The sequence below is a fragment of the Symphalangus syndactylus genome, chromosome 9 (genome assembly GCF_028878055.3).
Source record: "Symphalangus syndactylus isolate Jambi chromosome 9, NHGRI_mSymSyn1-v2.1_pri, whole genome shotgun sequence".
In the NCBI taxonomy this organism is placed as follows: Eukaryota; Metazoa; Chordata; class Mammalia; order Primates; family Hylobatidae; genus Symphalangus; species Symphalangus syndactylus.
In genome coordinates this window covers 47,239,430-47,264,403 of record NC_072431.2, presented here as the reverse complement: position 1 = coordinate 47,264,403, position 24,974 = coordinate 47,239,430, and the positions used below count along the sequence as shown (strand labels likewise).

General features: G+C 34.0%; 1 protein-coding gene and 1 long non-coding RNA gene across 14 annotated transcripts in view; one reads left to right on the top strand and one right to left on the bottom strand.

Annotated features, from left to right (window-relative positions):
• Positions 1–24,974, top strand: part of GALNT13 (polypeptide N-acetylgalactosaminyltransferase 13) — a 613,915-nt gene that overhangs the window by 373,953 nt on the left and 214,988 nt on the right. For 11 of the 13 annotated variants that reach the window (XR_010122466.1, XM_063646025.1, XM_063646023.1 and 8 more), the window contains exons 5-8: positions 5,035–5,201; positions 5,481–5,688; positions 9,679–9,849; positions 22,954–23,071. Coding sequence is in view for 12 of the 13 variants with exons in the window: in XM_063646025.1 (XP_063502095.1) it covers positions 5,035–5,201; positions 5,481–5,688; positions 9,679–9,849; positions 22,954–23,071 (664 nt within the window). In the remaining variant the exon portion in view is untranslated. The remainder of the gene's footprint in view (positions 1–5,034; positions 5,202–5,480; positions 5,689–9,678; positions 9,850–22,953; positions 23,072–24,974) is intronic. The other 2 variants (XM_055292091.2, XM_063646026.1) reach the window with 1 other exon arrangement.
• On the bottom strand, positions 6,706–10,674 carry LOC134737498 (uncharacterized). Its single transcript, XR_010122470.1, has 3 exons — positions 10,507–10,674; positions 9,843–9,888; positions 6,706–7,244 (listed from the first exon to the last, which is right to left on the bottom strand). It is a non-coding gene; the product is annotated as an uncharacterized lncRNA (long non-coding RNA).

Here is a 24,974-nt window from a genome sequence, read left to right as displayed (position 1 = left end):
TTAATGTCATTTAAAACTTTTGATATAGCATATAAAAGAATCTCAGGCAGAAATCATTAGTTATTCTAATGATTTCTAAATAAATAAATTATTTTTGTTGCATTATTATTATTACTTTGTTATAGTACTGAAAGAGCTATCTAGCTTGAGACTTGTATTCTGTGAAATGAAACTTTGAATTAGGCAACTTTGAAAGTCCTTTCCAGTTCCACCATGTGGAGATTATGAGCTTTACTCTGCAATGTATACCAAGGAATGTCTACCATACATTTCAGATGAGACCTTTGAGATTGCCTACCTTAATCTTATTATGTAAAAGATATAAAAACTGAGGTGAAAAGTGGTGAAATTATCCTTTTCCTATCACAAAGAACAAATTGTCTTGTATCAAGGAGAATAGATTATTAGCCAAGTTCTATCTATTTGTTTTATTTTAAGTACTTATCCCCACTTCCATCATTTGTTCCATGTTCATGTTGTTGTTCTTATTTGTTTTGAATTGTTTCTGGAAATATCAGTGAGTTAAAAACCCTGCCAGCTCTCTCTCTATATATATATATATGTAATATTATATATAACATATTAGATATTATTTATAATATATAGTATAAAGGTTTTTTAACTACACAAAACTTTAAATGCATTTTCTTGTCTAAACAAAAGAAATTATTGTATTCACATGTGTTAAGATGTGCAGTTTTTTCATTTTATGTGTCTGAAATTAGCATGAGTTTTTCAAACATGGTCATAGCTGTTCATATAGCCATTGCTTCAACTAAATTATGTGTACTCTTTGTACTGCGTGTATTAATTGTCATTCACTATTTTTTCAAAAATATTACATTATTGTTCAATATTAGAACAAAAAGTTATTGTCTGAAAAGAACAAGATATGAAAGAACAGCAAGAATTAAATTTCATAAACAAAGATTTGTTATTGGAGGCATCATTACAATCCTACATTTGCCTGTTAATCAACAGCTGACTGATTTATATGGCTTTTTTCTTATGTCAACCAAAGACCAGGAGTGTTGGCACCACCAAGGATGGTATTATAAATGTAGAATCATGTGTTCATACCAGATCTATTGAATCAGAATCTGCATTTTAACAAGATCCGCACATAATTCATTTGCACCTTAAACTTTAAAAAGCAGGACTTTATAGTACCAAGGAAGATATCACAAGAGGTTGATACTGTTTTAGATTTGAGTTATATGCTAAATGTTTGCCCCTCATATGATAAGCAATACTATTTAAAGGCAGAGAAAGCTTAAATACATGGAAGAAACTTCAAATCCACAGGAAAATGATGTGACTGATTCATAAGTCAAGCATAACAATATTGATAGAAATCTAAGTCCAAATTCATTTAAAAGCTTTTTCTGTAAGCTCTATTTAAGTATTAAATAGACTCTAGTGATAAGAAAGCATTGTGCTATAATTTGACCACATTTTTTTCTTTCGTAACAGTAGATAAAATCATATCTTCCCATAGATGGAACATTAACTTTGGTAAAATACAGACAATAATACCAGTTCATTGTACTGCAAATTCATCAGAAATAATGAAAATAATAACTCTTGCTTATATAAATCTATGCATTTAAGATAACTGGATAAACTGACATAGAAAAGAACTAATTTGTATCACTTTAATAGTACAGGAGTCTTCTTTGCTGGATGACTTTATTCAGCTTTATTGAGGTATATTTGACAACTAAGTTATATATACTTAAGGTATACAACTTGACGTTTTGATACACATAAACATTGTGAAATGATCAAGTTAACATGTCTGCCACCTCAAATCTTTATGATTTTTTTTATGTGGTGAGAACTCTTAAGATCAATTCTCTTAGTATGTTTCCACTACAGTATACAATACAGTATTATTAATTATAGTCACCATGCTGTGCATTAGATCTCCAGAACTTATTCATCCCCCATAACTGAAACTTTTTACCCTTTGATGAATGACTGTTTACACAGGAAGAAGAGGAAGAATTAATTAAAATATTAGCCCTATTTTATTTTTATGCTACATTAAATAATGACAGTGGAAGTTTTCTCTAAGTAAACATGATAGCTACATTAACAGTAAACTAATTCATTATAATTTTGACACATAAAATGAATACCAATGTAGCATTTGTGAGTGGATTTTTTTAATCACAAAGTAAAGCTTGATAGAAATACTTTAAGGTGGTGCATCGAAATATCTGCTTTTAGTTTGACATTTTAAATCATTTATTTAATTGTTGGCATTTAGTGTAACATACAAAAAATGCTGATTGAAAAAATCTTTTTTAAAAAATGATGCTGAGTAGACTTTATTGACTGTAATCCTTGAGTGAAGCCACTAGTTGTTGGCTGTTGGACTGCTTTCAGCCTGTTTTTCTAGCTATACTTCTTTGAGGAGGATGATGATCTTTACCTTACTCTTGGCTTTGCGTGCTGAAAGTGAATAGGTTTTTTAATGAGGCAGAAGAATGGAAATTTGAGGAAAATGGTAGAGAAAACCCTCTCTCATTTACCAAGATGACTTTCTAAGTTGATTTAGTGATGAGCTACTTGGAGATACAAGTCAAATGATGAAGTTCATAGAAATCTTTTGAATCTTGCCACCAGAAAGAGATGACAATAAATCCAACTACTGTTCCCATGCCTTACATTTTTATTTTCTTATATACAGAGTATCTTTTGTATTATAGATTCTTAATAAATATTTTTCAAATAAATGTATGCTGGAAAATGTTGTAATTGAGGTAAATGGACATTTTTAGCTGGCTATATTGCAGAAGACTTTATTGAATAGGTGATCTTTTAGACAGTTTTAAAAAATAATGAAGACCTTAACTGGCACACAATCAAGTATTTATTATATGCCTTCATCTTCCACATTTTATTGTATTTTTTTCACTCCCTTGTGAAGGAAACTAATTTCAACAATGCTGTATGTGTCATGCATTAAGCCATTCATAAGTAGCAAGAGGTATCTGGTTCAGTTTATATCATGGTACTAATTATCTAGCTCTTCAGAATATTTTACATGAAAAAATAACCTCAGGTGAATAAACTTCTGTTTCTGCTCCAGAAATCTTTTGGCATTTTTTTATAATCTGTAATCACGTTGACTTAAAATGACATGACAGAAATGCCTGAATGTTGACAAGTTGATGGGAGCAACAAACATCTGCCTGTTAAATTTGGGATCACCACCTACAGCACTACACATATCATTGATCCAAGTGTACCTTGATTGATTGCTTGAAAAGAAAAATCTGGACATCTTTGGATTTATAAGCAAAGTCAAAAACATTTTTCAAAATATTAAATTCTAAAAGTAGTAATAATTATGGTGTAGCCCCTTACTAATCAGTGTGCTCCAGGGACCAGTAGCCTCTAAATCATCTGGGAGCTTTTCAGAAATGCAGAAACTTCACCCTAGACCTAGTGAATTAGAATCTGCATTTGAATAAATCTCCAGGTGATGCTGAAATGGGAAAAGTTGCCTTGTCCCCCTCACACGGCGTGTGATGGGGCTGTGGCTTGCTTCTTCAGTGCCCCTCTGCTCAAATCTCTAGGGCAGTATATGGACGGACGGGTAGGTTGTGGGGCTCCGACCCCACAACAGTGTTTAGGGCCCTAGTGGGAGCGTGCTACCGTGTGCTCTTTTAATTTTGCCGTCCATAGGCAGCTTGTGTTAACCAGCTCAATTAGACCCTCTACCTTGTCACTACCTTGTCACAAGGACAGAGGACTTTCTGTATCCGGGGTTCTTGCCTTGGTGTACCGGAAGAGTCACATCACACTTGGGCTTGGAGAGTGAGTGCAAGGTTTTATTGAGTGGAGGTAGCTCTCAGCAGATGGGGGAAGCCAGAAAGGAGATGGAGTGGAAAGGTTTTCCCCTGGAGTCCGGCACCTCAGCGGCCTGGGCTGTCTCCTCTGACTGCCCCAGCCAAATTCCGCCTCTTCCCACTGGTCAATGGCTTGCTGGCTTGCCGGTGCCTGCTGGTGCATCCCTCTCCCTGTCCAGCCGCCCGTGCCTTCCTCCGCTGACGTGCTCCTCTCCACATCCAGCTGTCTGTTTCATCCAGGTGTCTGTGTCTTGGGCAGATCTGCTCTTCTGGACGTCCAGCAGCTTGTGTGTCAGCCTTCTAGAGTCGGGGTGGTGGAGGGGGTGTGGTTAGAGGCACAGGATGGTGGGCCAGGGTGGTCTTGGGAAATGCAACATTTGGGCAGGAAATGCCTGTCCTCACCCAGGGTTTGTGGGGGTGGAGCCCTAGCCAGGGACCACGTCCTCCTCTACCCAGCACTTCCCTTACCTTCTTCCCTGCCATTTAAAGGGACCACGCTCTTACCTTCCCAGCACTTCCGTATCAATGACTGTGCACATTACAGTTTGAGAAATGCTGGTAGTCCATTCCCTTTCCTGATCTCCAAAACATAAGGAAATTTTAGAGGCCAGCATGCATTTAGTAGATTCTGAATCTAAAGGAAACCTAAATCTTTCCTTGGAAGTAGACATTGTTTATAGCATCCTCAAATGGAATTAAAAGCATACATGACTAGATTTAGAACAGAAAAATCTAGAAAAATCTGTTTTACATACTTCAAAACTCCTTGGACCCGTCCGTGTCTGTTTATGTTCCTATGACTTCTTGAGCTATACATTTTTATTAACAAAGAATAAAATTATATTCACTAAATGAACTCATTTGTACCTGTTTTACCAGTTTCCGAATGTTATTTTATATTTCTTAGGTTTTTCTTAGACTTGTAGAAATCATGCTGCTTCGTTCCCTGCAGGAGTTAAAATAAAAATATTAGTAATTATGCATATTTAATTTTCAGAATGCCAACTGATTACTCACAGCACTTATAAAAGGGAAATGATTTTAGATATTCATAAAACATTTCCTTAGTAAGGGGCTTTCAAATCTGAGGTTGTGTTATTATGGATATTTATTTTTATAATAATCAGGATAAAAAATGCATTTATTAAGATCCCTCTTCTTTTCTCTTTTTCAGATGTAAGACAAAAGTCTACCCTGATGAACTTCCAAACACAAGTGTAGTCATTGTGTTTCATAATGAAGCTTGGAGCACTCTCCTTAGAACTGTTTACAGTGTGATAAATCGTTCCCCACACTATCTACTCTCTGAGGTCATCTTGGTAGATGATGCCAGTGAAAGAGGTACAAACTGGTTTTTTTTTTTTTTGGTTTTTTTTTTTGTATTAGAAAGCTTTATTATGCCCAAAAAGATAACTAGGTAATTATCTATATTTGCATTATAATTTTACTAGCCCTGCCACAGCCTATCAAATTCTCTATTATTTTATATCTAAGGCAATAAATACTGATAGGAATTGGCCACCATTTCTGTGTGTTGAATTTCCATCTTGGTAGTATCTCTGCTATTTCTTAAAACAGTTTCAAAAATTTTTCTTATATAAATTCTTATACATGTTACAGATTTTCTCAAGTTGACATTAGAGAATTATGTGAAAAATTTAGAAGTGCCAGTAAAAATTATTAGGATGGAAGAACGCTCTGGGTTAATACGTGCGCGTCTTCGAGGAGCAGCTGCTTCAAAAGGGCAGGTTATAACTTTTCTTGATGCACACTGTGAATGCACGTTAGGATGGCTGGAGCCTTTGCTGGCAAGAATAAAGGAAGACAGGTAAGAATTTATGTGTTATGTCTGCCTGGGTTATGACTGAACCTCTTAGGACAGTTCCAGATATCCATCAGAATTTCTCTTCCAAGTTGCTATTTTTAGAAGGTTTATTTTATAGCTTTTCTTAAAAGCAAGTTTTCCCACTTGCTTGACAAATAAGACTGCCGTATTCATGCTGGACATAGTTGATTAAGAAATAGTGAAACAATTCAAATAATAAAAATGTGTTAAATTACTTTTTAGGTGAAGGAAATAAATATAATCTAAAATAGTATGATTGTGTTATAAAGCACATTTTCAAAGCACCTTTTTGTGTTCTCACAACCACCCTGTGAGGCAGGTACTGTAGATATTCTTACCTATAACTCATAATGGGGAGGAAGAAAGAAGCTACATCTAACTTGCTCCTGTCATTGGAAGTGCTGGGAACAATTATTCAGCTCTTTCCAGTTCTCTGCTAGTGTTCTGTAAACTACACTAGCACCCTTAGTCAGTCTAGTTCAAATTCACCTGGAACGTCTTAAAAATGCACACACACACATGCACACACACAGCACTGAAAAAATTATAACTAAAAAAAGAAACATAAGAGCACAGCTATAAGAATATGTTTAATTATGTCAACAATATTGTCACCTTCTACATACACATTTTGAAATCTGGAAAATTGAATAAATAACACTTATAGAAATTAAGAATCCTTATACATACCTGCAATTCCTTCTGTTGTTGATGAAGTACAAGCGTTTTTTTGCAAATATTTATAAACACTGGTGATAAGAGAGTATAATTTCTAAACACCTAATGAAGATAACTAACATTGAATGCTATCTGATACAATAACAAGACATTACATAACACCATACTTGCATAGTCATTTCGTCTATAGTAGAAAAGTCCTCCTAGAATTGACATTTTTAATTAGACACTCAAGATAGGAGCTACTTAGTCTGAGCTAGTTCAGCCACATCACTTAAACAGCAGGATTTGGTACTTGCCAGGAAGATGGATGGAAGCTGTCAGTAAAATGAAGCACAGCAGTTGAAGAAAGCAGTAGGAACCTTTTAGTCCATAGAGTGTTGTACATGGCTAATAACATTTTTCCACTCTGTGTATTGTACAGTACCCACAGGATAGTAAGACTGGCAAAGTAAAATGAACTTAAAAATGAATTTGCTGGCAAATTTTGGTATATTATGTTTTTTTTCTCCACATGTGTTTCAGAAATTCAACTGAATGAGTTTTTAATGTTTCAATACGGTCATACATAGGCTATTTTTTTTTATCTAACAACATAATTACACTGTATTTGCGTATGATTAACCCTATTGTCTTGTCCTGATTATAAACTTTAAAACTACCCTAAATAGATAGTCTGTTCAAGATTTTTAGACCTAATTTCTTCTCCTCACAAGTTAAATCGTTAAATCTAATAAAGGAAGTGAGAAAAATATTGATTTTTCTGGGGTCCAGAGTCACCAAGAAGCTTTTCCAAGGCTAGAGGAGTCTTGTTGATTGCAGATAAGTTGAGGCTCTGGTCAGTTGTGTGGAATATAAGACTTCAATTGAAAATAAGTATTGGTGAAACTGGTGTTACAAAACAAGTATAAATAATGGACATTTATGTGCTTTTCATATCTAGAGATGATTCAGAAGCTTATTTGTATATTTACCTTCTACCAAATATGAAAAACCAACTCTGGTCTTCAGAATTAGCTACAACCAATACAATTTGAGTAGGCCTGAACATTTACTTGTGGAAATCACAGAAGATTGGTCCCATAATAAAATAAATGAACAGGCATTAGATCAAGAATTAGAGAAGGCACAACATGGATTAAAAGTGTACCTAATGATTTTCCCAAATGAAATTTTCTACCATAGAAAGCTACCATTAAGAACACCAGCCTTTTGGCTCTTACTTTAAGAAAAATGGGGTTGTTTGTTTTTTTCTTGTAAATTTGTTTGAGTTCATTGTAGATTCTGGATATTAGCCCTTTGTCAGATGAGTAGGTTGCAAAAATTTTCTCCCATTGTGTAGGTTGCCTGTTCACTCTGATGATAGTTTCTTTTGCTGTGCAGAAGCTCTTTAGTTTAATGAGATCCCATTTGTCGATTTTGGCTTTTGTTGCCAAAGAAGACATTTATGCAGCCAAAAAACACATGAAGAAATGCTCCTCATCACTGGCCATCAGAGAAATGCAAATCAAAACCACAGTGAGATACCATCTCACACCAGTTAGAATGGCCATCATTAAAAAATCAGGAAACAACAGGTGCTGGAGAGGATGTGGAGAAATAGGAACACTTTTACACTGTTGGTGGGACTGTAAACTAGTTCAACCATTGTGGAAGTCAGTGTGGCGATTCCTCAGGGATCTAGAACTAGAAATACCATTTGACCCAGCCATCCCATTACTGGGTATATACCCAAAGGACTATAAATCATGCTGCTATAAAGACACATGCACAAATATGTTTATTGCGGCACTATTCACAATAGCAAAGAGTTGGAACCAACCCAAATGTCCAACAATGATAGACTGGATTAAGAAAATGTGGCACATATACACCATGGAATACTATGCAGCCATAAAAAATGATGAGTTCGTGTCCTTTGTAGGGACATGGATGAAACTGGAAAACATCATTCTCAGTAAACTATTGCAAGGACAAAAAACCAAACACCACATGTTCTCACTCATAGGTGGGAATTGAACAATGAGAACTCATGGACACAGGAAGGGGAACATCACGCTCCGGGGACTGTTGTGGGGTGGGGGGAGGGGGGAGGGACAGCATTAGGAGATACACCTAATGCTAAATGACGAGTTAATGGGTGCAGGAAATCAACATGGCACATGGATACATATGTAACAAACCTGCACATTGTGCACATGTACCCTAAAACCCTAAAGTATAATAAAAAAAAAATAATAAAAAAAATAAAAAAATAATAAAAATAAAAAAATAAAAAAAAAAAGAAAAATGGGATAGGCCAGGTGCAGTGGCTCACACCTATAATCCCCAGCATTTGGGAGGCCAACGCAGGCAAATCACCTGAGGTCAGGAGTTCGAGACCAACCTGGCCAACGTGGTGAAACTCCGTCTCTGCTAAAAATACAAAAATTAGCCAGGTATGATGGCAGGAGCGTTGGGAGGCTGAGGCAGGAGAATCGCTTGAACTTGGGAGGCAGAGTTTGCACTGATCTAAGATCTCCCCACTGCACTCCAGCCTGGGTGACAGGGCAAGGCTCTGTCAAAATAAATAAATAAATAAATACATACATACATACATACATACATAAAACACCAGAGATTAAAGTTGCTTATCTTTCCCTATCTTAAGCTATCATCTAGATTATACATGTAAACTCTTAATTTGAGGATATTTTACTCAGAAATTGTCATGACCCTATCATCTTTCATAGGAAACATTTACTTATACTGACAGATTATGATTTTTGTTGTTGCTGTTTGTTGATTTTTGTTTGTTTTTCCTAGTAGGTGTTTTCTCCATGAAGATGTTCTCAAAACTCTCTAAACTAACGTACCCTATTTGAAATGCAAACTACCAGGTCTAATTTGCCATCATCCCTTCTTCCTTCCCTGAATGCTATTGCTTTTCAATGGGTTATAGCTAAAATGATGCATAATCTCAAGGCAGCTCTACTAATCGTGCTGTGGGTGGAGGTTTTATAAAAAATAGACCCTGTTCATCTTGCTAAGTTAGTACTTAGAATGCATTTGGAAATAAACTTGAAGGTCAATTAGTGTATTTGATTAGATTTCAAAAGATAGCATAAAGTAAACTGTAAGGAATATGTAGTCAAAGGAAATAATTCCATGGACTAATAGGATAAAATGAAGCTAAAGGCATATTAAAGTAACAAAATAATTAAATTTCATCATATCAGCTATAATCAGTTTGAAGAAGATAATGTAACATTTTAATTATCATGTGTCTATAAATTGGTTTTAATTTCTCTGCAGGAAAACAGTTGTCTGCCCTATCATTGATGTGATTAGTGATGATACTTTTGAATATATGGCTGGGTCAGACATGACTTATGGGGGTTTTAACTGGAAACTGAATTTCCGCTGGTATCCTGTTCCCCAAAGAGAAATGGACAGGAGGAAAGGAGACAGAACATTACCTGTCAGGTAGGTAGATCATATCTCTTGAAGATTATGTATATTCCCCTAAAAATTAAGGAATATTATAGATTTCTGTTCTAATGTTTAATTATTTAATCGTATCCTTATTATTCAATATACATATACATTATGACCTTTACATAATCATATAAGGATCAGTGACAATATTAAATCTAATTTAAATTAGTATAGACAAACTTAAGTATTGGCGAAAATGCTAAATATCTTTTGAAAGTTTATGTACTCTTATATTCAAAATATATTTACTGTGAATTTTCTATGTGACAGAAATGTGCTAGCCTTGACACTTCAAGTAAATGTGTGTCTTACCTTGAAGTATATGGTTTATAATAGAAATGTTCTCAAAACTGAAATAGCCAAAAATGTTTTGGTAAATATTCTAAATATACCACCTTTAAAAGGTTATCTTCCTTATAGATTCCATAGGTCCATTTGGAAAATATTAATGTATTCAAAATTATGAAGGGTTTATTGTCCCAAATTACTTCAAATACTACTTAAGTTGAAATACTGATAAGTAAAATATGCACTTACTTGTAATAAAAAATATCATATACATCTCGAATTGTCTGTATAGGCATTACCCACTTTATTAACACAAAAGTATCATCTTCCTACTTAAACACATTGTGGACCTCTTACCTGAAACTAAAAATCGATTTCCTGAAAAATACTTTGGGAAGTATTCACTAGTTTAGTTCTTTAAAGATGAATTTGGCAAATCATCCTTCCTTTGGAACATGAAATACCCTAACATTCTAGAACGATACACTTTAAGTCCTCACTTAGCATTGTCAACAGGTTCTTGGAAACTGCAACTTTAAACAAAATAACAAAAACACCGTCATCAATCTTATAATGGCAAGACATTGAACTAAAGGATGTTACTCGAGGACATTTTGTTTGTAATTTCACTTAAAGTTGCAACAACATTAAGTGAAGACTTACTTGTATGTAAAATCCATGATCGGAACAAGAATGCCTGGTAACCTACTGAAGGGATGACTTATCTATTGTCACCTACTTAATTATATAATGAATTAATTAAAATTAAACTCTAAAAATTGGCTAATGGAAGAGAATGGCTAAAGGTATTTGTTACTGAACAATTAAATATTAGGGATGTTAACTTCTAAAGGAGATCTATTACATCAAAGAGAAAAATAAAATGTGACTTCTAACATTTGTATAAAGTCATGTAAGTTATCATGTCAGTATTTAAAATGTAACTTAGTAGTCTTAAGTCTTGTATAATCTTCAAATTCACCAAGTCTTACTGATACTTACCTTTAACAAACTGGGAAAATATAGTGGCTCATGTTACCATCATTTATTAAATATTCTATTTTCCCAAATTGTTTTCATTTAGTGTTAGCTGATTTTTAAACTTTAGATCCCAAGTGAAAACTATCAGAATGCTTGACCAATACACTTACATATAGATAATGTTTTTATTCATTTGAAAATGCTGTTTATAAGAAGGCATGTTTATACTCATTTAAAAAAACACATTGGCAAAAGACATGCTTTATTTACGTTCTCGTAGAGTCAAACGGAAGATAACTAAAGGTAGCCAACATTCACAGTAAGAAATTATTGATCTCATTCATAAAATAAAGATCCATGTAGAAATCAATCATTATTACTCATATTTCATTAACTAAAACAAAAGATGAATCATCTAACTTCCTATATTTTAACCATAATTTATGTGGTTGTATTGCAGTAATATGAGAACTGATAAGATATCAGTATATTTTGTTTGCTTCAGTAACTGCACATCATTTTATTTTCTAACATGCTGACGAAGCTGAAGCGAGAGACAGAGAAACCTCAGTCTTTGCTGAAGTTTCTAGATTTTTGTGGCAAAAGGTTAATTAATTCATGGGTTCAGTTGTAACAGCCTGCAGGTAATTTTCATCAGCATAGCTGTAATGTGAACATTCCTTCTACTTGTAATCTATTGCTTGAAGATGTGATCATTTTTCTCACATTCATACAAACAGATAAATCATTCTAGATGTTGAAGACAATTTTTTTCCTACTTGATTAACAGAATTTGAATAGCTAAAGTGATGAAAATGAAGCTGAAATTTTAGTTTTCTTAGTGGAATGCTTCATTTAAAATGTCAGTTATAACAGAACTTTGTAGTCACCATAATTGGCTACCATCATTGAGAAATACAATCATGCATCTGCTTACATTGAAAGCCAAGTTGAACTTGTGACCTAAATCAGTTATACTACATCTAAAGTAAAGCTTAACATGGTCATTCTTATTTTTCTGGGCTTTGATATTTTCATTTTCATAATAAATGTAGTTTGTGGAATACTTGTTAATTTTCATATTATAACTATGGAATAATATACATAATTATGAATATATGTTTTCCTTTAATCAGTAATATATAATTTCCTTTAATCCGTAATACATAATTTCCTTTAATCAGTAAACTTTCCTGGACATTAAATAATCAAATTATATGACTTTTCAAGAATATTTCAATTATGTGTGCAACAAATAGTACTTTTTAAACTGGAGGTCATAAACTAGGAGGTTTTGTGCCAAATATTCTCTGTAGAAGTGTTTTATTTGGCATACATAGTGTTTTACATTTTCAAAAGTTACCAACACTTCAAAAATGAGATATTTTAAATAAAAATCTGGATTTCCATCTACTAATAAGTCAAAAGATCTTGCTACAATGGACCAGGATTCTTACCTGGCACCATCAGGTGGAGTTTAGTAGAAACTGCCCATGTAGAAATGGCATGAAAACTTATCCCAATCTCCACAACTCCTTCTAATTATGTTCCTGAATCTGAGGCTGAGGGTCATTTGACATTTGTCATCATTCTTGAAATTGAAGAAATATTTCTCTGCATCTGTGTCTTGAGGAAAGGGGGAAAATATATTTATTGTAACAAATCCACTTTATATAATTGTCTTTATCTGGCTATAATCTTTTAAAGTTTTGACCCTGGTCTTAGAGGCTACTGCCTGGGAAATGGCTGAGTTTGAAACTCATCAAGCATATCACCCCTGTATAACTATGCATATACATTACCTAATAGAATAAGCAACTAGTAGCAAAGTTACCTGATAATGCAAATAATACTCTAGATCATTTAATTAATTTGGGGATGAGTTATGCATTTTTTCCTAACACATACAAATGGGAGGTGATTTAGTTTAGGCTATTGAAATAAGTTTGATTCCATACAAAAACAAACATACAAACTGTTCTATTTGTATTCCATGCATACAAACTGTTGGGCACTGTGCTAAGTTCTGCACATACAAACATGGATAAGGCAACCTATGCTGTAAAGTTGCTCACTGTCTGGCACTGGCCACAGATATGCTGGATGAGGGAAAGAGTCTAGTGTAAATGGTCCAAGTGTGGATGTACAGGAATAATTATGTTTACTACTAAAGTGGTATGGACCTCTAGAAAGGAGCCTGGCTTAAGTCTTATTGATTGCTTTAGTCTCTTAATTATGCCCTGTAAGTGAACCTCAATAAATAATTATAAAGATATTCATTTCCACTTTAATTTCACACTGATTAAAATAGATTTTTTAAATTAAAAACCTACTGGTAATTTCCAAGTGAATTTAACTTTTTCCACCCTTCACCTCTTACCTTATGGACTCTTTTACCTTTAATCATCATTAATATTTTTAATATGACTGCCTTCATTTTTACTTCAAGTTCCATGTTGAGTATATTTCTAAAGTAAAACAAAAGAGTTTTAGATGTTCTTTTAATTCTGATATAGTAAATGTTATTGGTTTTTATTTCAGACCTATTGTACCTAATTTTATATTCCTTTTTATTAGCATTCACTTGATTTCATGCATTTATTTTTCACTCAATTAGAATTAGGAGTTTATGAAGATCAAATAAATCAAATAACATCATTAGTATCTCTGATTATAATTGTATTTTATTGTGAAAAACTCATAGAATGTTCACATATATTATCTCCTCTATCATTCTAGTGTGATCATAGCAGAAGCATTGAAACTAGCCTTGGAGGATCTGGTTTTATTTCAAGGTCCTCCAATTGAGAAATTACCTAGTCTTCTCAACTATAAAATGGAAAATTATTCTCCCTGCTTTGCTTAACTCATGAAGTGCTATAAAATATTGAAATGAGCAATGTCTTTGATATGAATTAGTTTTTAAATTTATATCTAATAATGTAACATATATATATACTGCAAGATAAATGTGACAAGTACCTAAAAGGATGAAGAAGCAGAACACCAATGAGCCATCTCTTTTAGAATTTGGTTGTATTTTCGTCCAAGGCTTTTCTATTCAATTTCTCTACAATGTAAAAGTTGATATATCATCAATATTTTTTTATGGCATTAATTTTTCCCCACATAGGTTTTAATGGCTGCTAACGTCTTAATTACTTACTACGTTTCCCTATTTTTTTGTTGACTAACGTTCATCAAGAGTTGCTTTGCACTTCAATTTTTTTATCAATTATTTCTTCACCTAGTTTTTGCATACAAAGTGATCACTTTATAATTATGCATTTGAACATGAAATTTGTTTTAATATTCCTGATACCTTCTGCCAATTTAATTCCTCCCCAAAAATATTGTCATTGAATCAATTTATAATTTCACTAGTAAGTATAATAAATTAAAAACACAGATGTTACTCTTTAACATCTTATACAAATATAAGACAAAGTTTCTTATATTTAGTAGTAACAAATAATTTGCTTCTTAATTTTTATCAGATTTAATCAGTATTTTATCAGTAATTTAATCAGTATTTAATCAGATTTTATTAGCATTAGACTTTTCTCAATCCAACCATAATATCCGTTTGGATTGGAGGAAAGAAACAGAAATAGATACCACCAAAGCCTTTAAAACACTTCTATAAAATAAAAGATATGACAACAACAGCACAGGGAAAGGTCAACATTGTGAGCAGAATAATGAAAGAAAGAACTAACTTTGGAATGCTCAACTAGTCAACGCTCTTGCTTACTTCTGTTAAAATCTAATGTATGTTGATTGAGAGAAGTAAAAAATTATCTCCTCAGATAAAAATATTTGAATCTATATTCTATGAAAGAAAGAGTACTTTTATATTATATTACTTTCTAATAGTTTAGGGGATAATTTGCAAGACTTTCTTAGCAGCCTGTTGGGATGAGAAGAAAACTAGGGTAATAGAGTGCTAAGTTAAATATTACATTTATATACTGAATAATTTTGTCACATTAACCAAAATATTTTATGACATCTGATCCCAGCTAGCCCCATTGTTTATTTTGATCCCTCGTAAGCATGAAATGAAAGTACAATGAAAGATTAAAATTTGCACCAATTACTGTACATCTTTGTGGAAGCTTAGGGTTTTATCAGGTCCTAGGAATTATTTAAAAGGACTTAGGGGAAAAAAATAACTACTCCTTTATTGGAAATATAGATGTTTAAGCACAGGTTAAAGTATTTGATTCTCATGCTTATTGGTAAGTGGGTTCTTTGGCAGCAAAACAAATCATTTGCCCATACTAAGCAGAACATTATATTTTTCTTATTCCTTAAAAATAACACAAATTGTTTGTGTTTCATAGACTTCGCAGGATTTTAGTAAGCTTCCATGTCTACAGCCTAAGCCAGCATAAAGTCTTAAAGTAACAGTTTCTTCTCTACAGAAAGCCACATCTTCATACCCAAACATAGGTTCAGATGATTGTAATAGTGTGCGGTATCCACCAAACTTCCCATTTTTATCAGTAAAAACTTTAATTACATTCAGCATTTAATTATTCATCACTCTGATAGAAGAGCATTTGTGCCTCTGCTTCCATTCTCTTTCCTCTGCTTTCTATTTTGGTTATAGTGCATAGAATAAGGAAGAAAGGAGAGAAACTCATAGCATTTCATTTCCTTTGGGTTCTTAAATCTACAAAATGGTTAACCTAATAACGCCATTAGATTTTATAATTTAAAAAAATCAGACGTATGTGAAGATTTCAGCTATTCATGCTCATATTTTTAAATGTAAAAACTCATTTTTATTACTTATCTTTATTAATTTTATAATCTATGGAAAATGTAATTAACACAGATCTAAATACTAACAGTGTAGATACTGTGTTATTTGAACATTATAAATAATAGCCTAGAACTAAGCTGTAGTCTCTCAAACATTGTTAGGAGTTTTTCCTCCAAGGCCCTTGATTATTTGCCAAGTAAGATTAAGCAGAATCCTGATGCATCAAAAGAAAAAAATAGAAGGAATGATGTTTCAAGAACTTTAAGAGAAATTGTTTATGAAGGGCAGTCCAAAAATTCACAGGAAAACGTGGTGCATAAACATGGAGCTTGAAATCAGGAAAAATGTACTATTTTATTTTATTATTATTATTGTTTTTTTTTTTCTTGAGATGGAATCTCACTCTGTCGCCCGGGCTGGAGTGCAGTAGCGCCATCTTGGCTCACCGCAAGCTCCGCCTCCCGGGTTCACGCTGTTCTCCTGCCTCAGCCTCCCAAGTAGCTGGGACTACAGGCGCCCGCCACCATGCCCGGCTAATTTTTTGTATTTTTAGTAGAGACGGGGTTTCACCATGTTAGCCAGGATGGTCTCGTTCCCCTGACCTCGTGATCCGCCAGCATCGGCCTCCCAAAGTGCTGGGATTACAGGCGTGAGCCACTGCTCCCCCGCAGGAAAAATGTATTTCTAATTAACTACCCCAAATCTTTTGCTGTAAAAGGTATATGGACGAGTGGAAAAGATAGAAGATGGATACATAGATATAGATAGATAGATAGATAGATAGATAGATAGATAGATAATAGATAAGGAAAGGAGAGGAGAGGAGAGAAGAGGAGAGGAGAGGAGATGAGAGGAGAGGAAAGGAAGAAAGAAAGAAAGATGACTTTTTTATCCATGCTACCAACTAGTTAGGGGTCCTTGAACAAGGCACTTAAACACATTGCAGCTAAATTTTTTGACCAAAACTGTAGGGATTTTAGAGCTCTCTAATATTACATATCTGAAAATTAATTGGACCCAGAAAACAATAAAAATGAAGCGACTTATAATCTTGGTAAACAGAGATGTTTCTCCTTTTTTGATAGATAATATCTAAAATGTATACTATAAGCTTTGTGCTGGTATGTACAAGACTGTTACATATATTAACTCACATGATCCACATTTTATAGGTGATGAAACTGAGGCACAGAGTTTAAGTGACTCAATGACAGTCAAACACTGTGGGGCTGGGGTTTAAATCCAATCTAGCTATGAAGTCCAGACTTCTAACAACTAAATTTGGCTGCCTCTTGGGGTCTCCTTACCTCTATACAGGGTGATTATCCCAGCGTGAAATACAGGATATATTGTCTTCTTGGTGAAAATACAGACATTACATTTTAGCTTTACTGAATAATTAAATGTATTCTGTCACAATTTCTGTTGATTTACCAACTTCTGGTGAAAAACTCCAGCATTTTTCCATGCCAAATACATACTTTTTTGAGACTTTTACTATTTTACATAGTTACAAAGCTTCATATCTTAAATTCTAAAATACTATCAGAAACTAGGCACTGTGGCATGCACCTGTCATCCTATCTGAGACAGGAAGATAGCTGGAGGCCAAGAGTTCGAGATTATCCTGGGCAATATAGTGAGACCCAGTCTCAAAGTATAACTAACTGAATAAATAAATAAAATACTATCAAACTCAACCCCTAAAACTCCTATTAGATGATAGAGTCTTTGAAAATCTTGGAATTAGTGAAGTCATCTTTGTTACTCATCAATTTAGCAGGTGCGAGCAAAGAACATTTTTGGAATTTCAGAAATAAAATTGCAGATAATTTTAACTCTCAAATAGATTGTTCTGTGGCTATAGGGATATATTACTCATTTGTTTATGTTATTTATTCAGTAAATATCCATTAATAGTCTAATGCTATTAAACCAATGTATTGGGTATGCTTATAGAAGTGGTGAAAAGTACACAAATAAATATAATACTATATACAATAAGAATTGGACAGTTCCTTGAGATACACAGTAATAAGGGCTTATAGAAGAAGGTGGAAGGGGAAAAATATGTCTTGATTGAGGGAGCAGAGGGATGGGGCAGTGGTGTTGAAGGCAGGCTGCCTAGAGTGTATAACATTTGTATTATACTAAGAATAATCAAATTTGAACATATAAGGGGAGTTTTCAAAGAAAAATCCAGGTGACCAATGGATGTGAACAAATATACCAAGGCACAAAAATGTAAAGCATTTACCAGTAACAGCCAAACACTTTACATGCAGGGAAATAGTTAAAAGGGGTTGGGAGGAGCTCGTGGGGTAGCCCCATTGTTTATTTTGATCCCTCGTAATAAATGGCTAGATTACTGATGCCAGGATAAGAAGCTAGATTTATTTCCTTAACATAGATTTTTGAACGTCTATTAACATTTTTAGAGGATCATCGATTTAGAGAAATTAATCTGGCTATGGTTTTTAGGATAAATTTCAGAAGCAGAAGAATCTAGAGGCATCCAGATCCTCTCAGCATCTAAGCATCTTAGCATCTAAGAGGACCCCATTATTAGCAAACATAGAAGACTAAAAGTAGTCACTATGATAACAGAGATGAGTCAAAAATACTTCAGAAAAAAAAGTATTTTGGAAATAATTGAATTAGGCACAAAAAATGTGGTTTTTTCATTTTATATTAAGAGACTGGAAAGAAATATAAGACATTAAAAGAGAGGCAGATGAGTAGCAAATTTTCAGGTCTATGATATACACACTGAGCAGAGTCAAAGGAGTTTTTTGGAGGAATCATCTAGCGAGTAACTGCAAAAGCACAACTTATGCAGAGGAAACAAGTATGGAAACACAGATTAGGAGTGAACCATAGAGGTGACAGTGAAAGGTATGTGATGAATGATCTGATCTTACCCAGACAAAGGGCATAGAAAGAGAAAAGTGCCCCTGAGAGACCCTCGGGAGGACTACATTTCAGATGAGAGAAGAAATTATTAAATGAATATATCCACAAAATAATATTATAATGGTATATTGCACCCACGTGATAGATACGAAACTAAGAGCTTGTCCAAAGTCTGATAGCAAGGAAAAAGGAGAGGAAGGGGGTATCAATAAGAATCATAAAATTAACAGTCAAATTAGTAGAAGGGAAACCTCTACAGAACAATGCAATGGGAGCTAGAAACAAAAATGATTTCAAGCAGGAAGGCTGATGAATTGTGCTATATACTTTCAGAGGAAAAAGTTAAGGACAGGTTATTGGAGTTCAGAATCAATGGGGACCTTTTAGAAAGAACTTATTGTAGAGGTGGGAGCAGGATCTAGCTTCTAGTTAGAAGGTTAAAAGTTGTTAAGGGAGTCTGTAAAAAATATCCTTTCAAGAAGGTTACCAGTGAAGGGAATAGAAAATATATGCCTCTAGTTTAAAAGAGTAGTAAGGTGGAATGAAAATGTTTTTTGGTTTGGGGTAGAACTTAATTCAGCAGGCTTGTAAGCGCAAGGGAACAATCTAGAAATCCAAGGCATAAAACATAAATGTTAATAGTCCATGAGCAAGGGCCTGAAAGAGTAGTCAGGAGTCTGTTGAGGCCACAAGCATGAATGCTAGCCCACAATGAGAGGAAAGGAGGTATTCTTTTCTATGAGACAAGAGGAGAGAGGAGGCCATGAGGAAGACACATTTTTAAACATGTTGAGCTAGAGATTGAAGGAGTTTAGATTTCATGACTGAGAGAATTTAGATTTCATGCATTTCCTTGATCCCCAGGTTGTTGAGAAGAGTCCAAAACTTTTGGAAAAGACTCAGGCCAGGTGTGGTGACTAACACCTGTAATCCCAGCACTTTGAGAGGCCAAGGTGGGCAGATCATTTGAGCCCAGGAGTTCAACATCAGCCTGAGAAGCATAGCAAAACTGTCTCTACAAAAAATACAAAAAGATAGCTCAGTATGGTGGTGCATGCCTGTAGTCCCAGCTACTCTGGAGGCTGAGGTGGGAGAATCACCTGAGCCTGGGAAGTCGAGGCTGCAGGGAACTCTGATTGCACCACTACACCACTCCAGCCTGGTTGTCAGAGTGATACCCTGTCTCAAAAAAAAGAAAAAAAAAACTCAGTTAAAAATAAGGTAAACAAATAAACATAGAGAGCAGGATTGTTAGCAGTTTGTGAATTAAGCAGAGAATCAATAATGTGGACTTGTCCTATAACCAGTTAACCACATCTTATTACTTTTCCAGTGTCTTAATAGCAGAAGTAAATGAAGTGAAAGGTAGATTCACCCAAGCACCAAAATTAAAGAAAAAAAAAGCGAGAGAGAGAATTGGAAATTGCAGAAAAGCAAGCACAGAGAGCCAAGATTCCTAAGCTAGTGTTTTGCTGACATGGCAGAGCCTTGGAAATGGAATGGAAGAAGGGAAGAAGAAATTCCTGAAAGTTGTTGTTAATGTGAGACTATGGATTAACTAAGGAACCATAATCACCAATGAAGGATAAAATGGCTTTTTATGAAAATAGGAGGGGTTAAAGAGTAAGAAGTTATGCTCTGAGGCAAATTTCAGTCAACATCTTGGATATGAGGTAGTTCCAAATGGTTTTGAAACCTAAAGTGAGGGTATATATAGAGAGAGGAGCCCAAATTAAATGAAGGACAGCAAGGATTTTGCTTCAATGATTAACATCAATAACAACAACACAAAGATAAATTACCTACCCTTATTAACTGTTGATTATGTGTTGAGAACGGTGTTAAGTGCTTTACTTCTGTTAGTTAATCTTTCCTACTTACCATGTGTGGTAGGTAGTGTTCACAGTCATTGAGCTGACTATTCCCCTCTGGTTCAATTGATTATATTGGTTGTTTGGTTTGACATTGCTTAGACACAACCTTGAAAAGCAAATAATTTCAGCTAATTTAACCCTAATCAAGATTTTTCATTTTCTAGACTCTCTGAACACTTAAGGTGCACATGGGCATAAGTAAATATTTTATTAAGCATATTACAGGGCAGTTAACTTAGAACAGAAAGTGTTGCATAACATTGGCTATGGCTATAGGTATTAAACATTATAAGGCACAGTCTCCAATCTGAGAGAGCTAACTGATATTGCAAACAGAAAAAAAAAACTGTCCAGGAGTATCTGTCTTCAGAAAATACAGGAGTTTCTTGAAGAATTGTAATTTTATCTTATTATTTTTATTATTTTCAAGCATACATAAAAGTTATTTGAGTCTTTCTCAATAGTGTAAATAGCCACTTATACATTTCTCACATATAAGAATGATGACCAAATGTAAGCCAAAATTCAATACATGTTATTTAAATTAAAATGTGCCAGTACTTTATCAGTAAGTAGATAAGTAGATAGGCACTCTGAACTGATCATTAAAAATGCATCACTTAACAATATTAAGCATGTGGTTACATTATGATAGGATAATTGCAGCAATTTTAGTTCCTAATTTTATCAAATAGAGTCTCCAGCACTGTAATATCTTATATAGTTATTGCCATAGTGTTCCAAAACCCACATCAGGTGAGGGTCATGGCTACTTCCTAATTACCATCTGTTTAGCTTTGTTAGTGTTTCTCATTATAACTCAGAAGGTCAATGATACTGTTCATGATAGGAACTCAGCAAGACGAAAAGTAATAAAATAGCTCTGAGACTAAGCAAGGCTCTGCTACTCCAACTGATGGACAGTTAATTACCTGAGCGTAAAGCAGTGAGAGCACTGGGAGAAATAGAGAACTTTGCAATATGGTAGATGTCCAAGTACAATATTATTTGGTGGTTTTTCAATGAACAATTTGGTTTAATTAAAACATGAGCATAACCTTTGGCAGAGGAGAATATAATTTTGACAAAAGCAAAACATTTGGTTTTTAACAGCCTCACAGACTACTCGGATGAGCATTCCAAATCTAAGTTTCTATAACAGTTTCTCACCCTTGACAGTACATTAGAATTACATAGAAACTTTATATAATACCAAAGTCAGGCCCCACCCCAAGCCAATTAAATCTAAATCTGTGGAGGGTGGAAATTAAACATGCCCATCTTTTTTTTAAAGGTGGCTCAGGTATTGCTATTGTGCTTTAAAGGTTGCAAACCACTATATTACAACTAACATTCAAAAGTCATCATTGCCAGTATGGATCTATTTGTGAACAACTACAATCTTTTTAAACTTTGATTTGCACTGCTTATATATAGAAAGACTTGTGTAGCTCACTCATTAACCATTGTCTTTGTCTTTTAAATTATCAGCTAATTAATCTTTTAAAAACTTCTCATCTGACTTCTCAGCTCCTATAGAGGAATTTTGAATGTGAAACCAAAAGGCATTTATTCCTAGAAAAAAGTTTTAGAATCCCTTCGAAGTGTCCTTTCAAACCTCTGAATAACAGAAATCCCATAAATCCTATGGGATATATGTTTATCCATAGAATTAGATGATTAATTCTATCATTTTAATTAGTAAAGAGAAGAATAAACAATTAGATGTAAAGCCCTTATGTTAAAAAAATACCTTTATAACTATCACTAGATACTTATTTTCTATAAACATTTTATAGAATTTATTTTTTTTCATTTTTAAATAGGCTATGGATCTTTTCATAGTGAAACCATGTCCACAGATTTCTGGAGTTTACATAAAAATGATTTACATTATGTGACCTAAGTTGACACCTGGTAGTTTCATGACCAGCTAACCACTTCAAGGACAGTGCAAAGGGCAGAAACCTCTCTTCACTATGATTTTCAGAGGGAATATAGAAGTACCAGTCTTCCATGGCCAGTGTCACTTTCATCTATCTATTTGCTCACCTGTATGAAAAAACAAAAACTAATTTGAGTTTTAAAGAAAATGTGAAAAAATGCTATTTCTTAATTTTAAAACTTCTTACACCTTGACTTTGTGTTTTTAATTTGAGATTTTTTAAATATTTAGAATGTCTCAAAAATATGTGCTACAGTCTCATTAAACTCCACACATTGTTTTCAAAAGATATTCTTTTCTTTTTGTTTTTTTTCAACTAGGACCCCTACTATGGCTGGTGGCCTATTTTCTATTGACAGAAACTACTTTGAAGAGATAGGAACTTACGATGCAGGAATGGATATCTGGGGTGGAGAGAATCTTGAAATGTCTTTTAGGGTAATTGCATTTCATTTTATTTTTTGATGCTGAACATACAATGCTGTAGCATGCACATACCAGACCCAGTAATTTACTGTCAAATCATTTTTGCTAAGTGATGCAAATTACTGATCAATTGGTCATCTTAATACATATTTAGAAGATTTGACAGAGTCCTATTGCATGCAATATTTACTTCTAAATGGGAAATTATAGGTAATTTTTGTTTTCAAAAATAATGTTTTTATTCACAGTAAAAATATGTTAGGACTTTCAATTGCTGAAAGAAAGAAGGGTTTTATTTTTTAATAAAGTGTTACTCTATAAAATCACTTTGTGTTTTTGAACTGAAACTTGGAAATATTTATGTAATCTGAATTTGCAACTACTGCCTGAGGTTGTTCTCAGAAAACTTTAAGAATGAACTGTGGTCAAATGAATTTGGATAATTCTGCAAGTAGTATGACCATTTTCACTAACATTATTGTTGGATAAGTCAGTTTGAATAAGGCAACTTCATTTAATAAATGGCCTTCCAAGTAAATAAAAATTGAGGAATAAGTCCTTACAAATATGTTATTAGGAAATGTTTAATAATAATTTAAATAATATTTTGTTATATTCAAAAAATTTAAAAATGAACACATAAGTTTGCTTTCATGCTAAGAAATTGATAAGCACTAACATAGTGGTTTTGTTTTTCAAATCACTGCTTTTTTTTCTACCTAAAATTCAGTGTAAACTATTTGTGTGGTTTTTTTTGTTATTGTTGTTGTTTTTTGAGACAGAATCTCCATCACCCAGGCTGGAGTGGTACAGTGGCACAATTTCAGGGCTCACTGCAGCCTAGACCTCCAGGGCTCAGGTGATCCTCCCACCTCAGCCTCCCTTGTGGCTGGGACTACAAGTGTGCAACACTACTCCTAGCTATTTTTTTTTTCTATTTTTGGTAGAGACAGGGTTTTGCCATGTTCCCCAGGGTGGTCTCAAGTTCCTGGGCTCAAGCAATCCACCCCCCTCTGCCTCCCAAAGAGTTGCGATTACAGGCATGAGCCACCACACCCAGCTTCAGTGTAAAATATATGAAACATTCCATCATTTTGCCCAAAATATTTGTACAATAAAATTATTGGAGTTTAGATATATTTATCTATGAAGTTTAAAAGTTATGCCTTTTAATTTCTCATTTCAAAAGTAAAGTTTGTTTTTCATTATCATAATATAAATATGTGTGATGTTGTGTAAGAAAATGTTAAAATTTGAGAATGAGTTACCTTGAATTTCTCTACTGTCGAATTCAGTGGATCTTGGATAAATTATTTTAAAATCAGTAGGATGGCCTAGTTATATTACTATTTTGCCTGTAGACTTTCCTTATAGCCAGATGTCTGAGACAAACCTTAGTTAATGGAATTTTATTATTTTTGCGTTTGTCTATATGCTTATATTCTCATGAAACTTGCCAAACCAAACTCAGCACCACACTCAGGAATATCTTCTTGCCTTCAGGTCCATGGACAGTAAATCTTTGCAGAAATTTTGAGGACATTTGAGAACCCAAAAATCTGTTATGGTTCTCATGGTGAAAGAAATAAGAGTTGACAGAAACAGAAAAGAAAAGAATATCAGTATATTCAAAAATTTAGAAATAATTTGCTTCTATTCTTAGAAGTAATAATGAGAGAATTTACTCATTCATTAACCGATATTCTTCGGGTGCTATGCTGGGTTACGTAAGAAATAACACAGAAATACTGCTACTATGTAGGATCCTCTTGCTACTTTTTCTCTTGTCTTCCTACAATTAGAATTCACCTCTTTCCTCCCTACCTGTTAAGCTTGATTTTCTGCTGATGTACTCCTCTTACTTTCACCACATATCTCCCAGATTGGAGGGATGCTCTTTATCTAACTGGTTGAA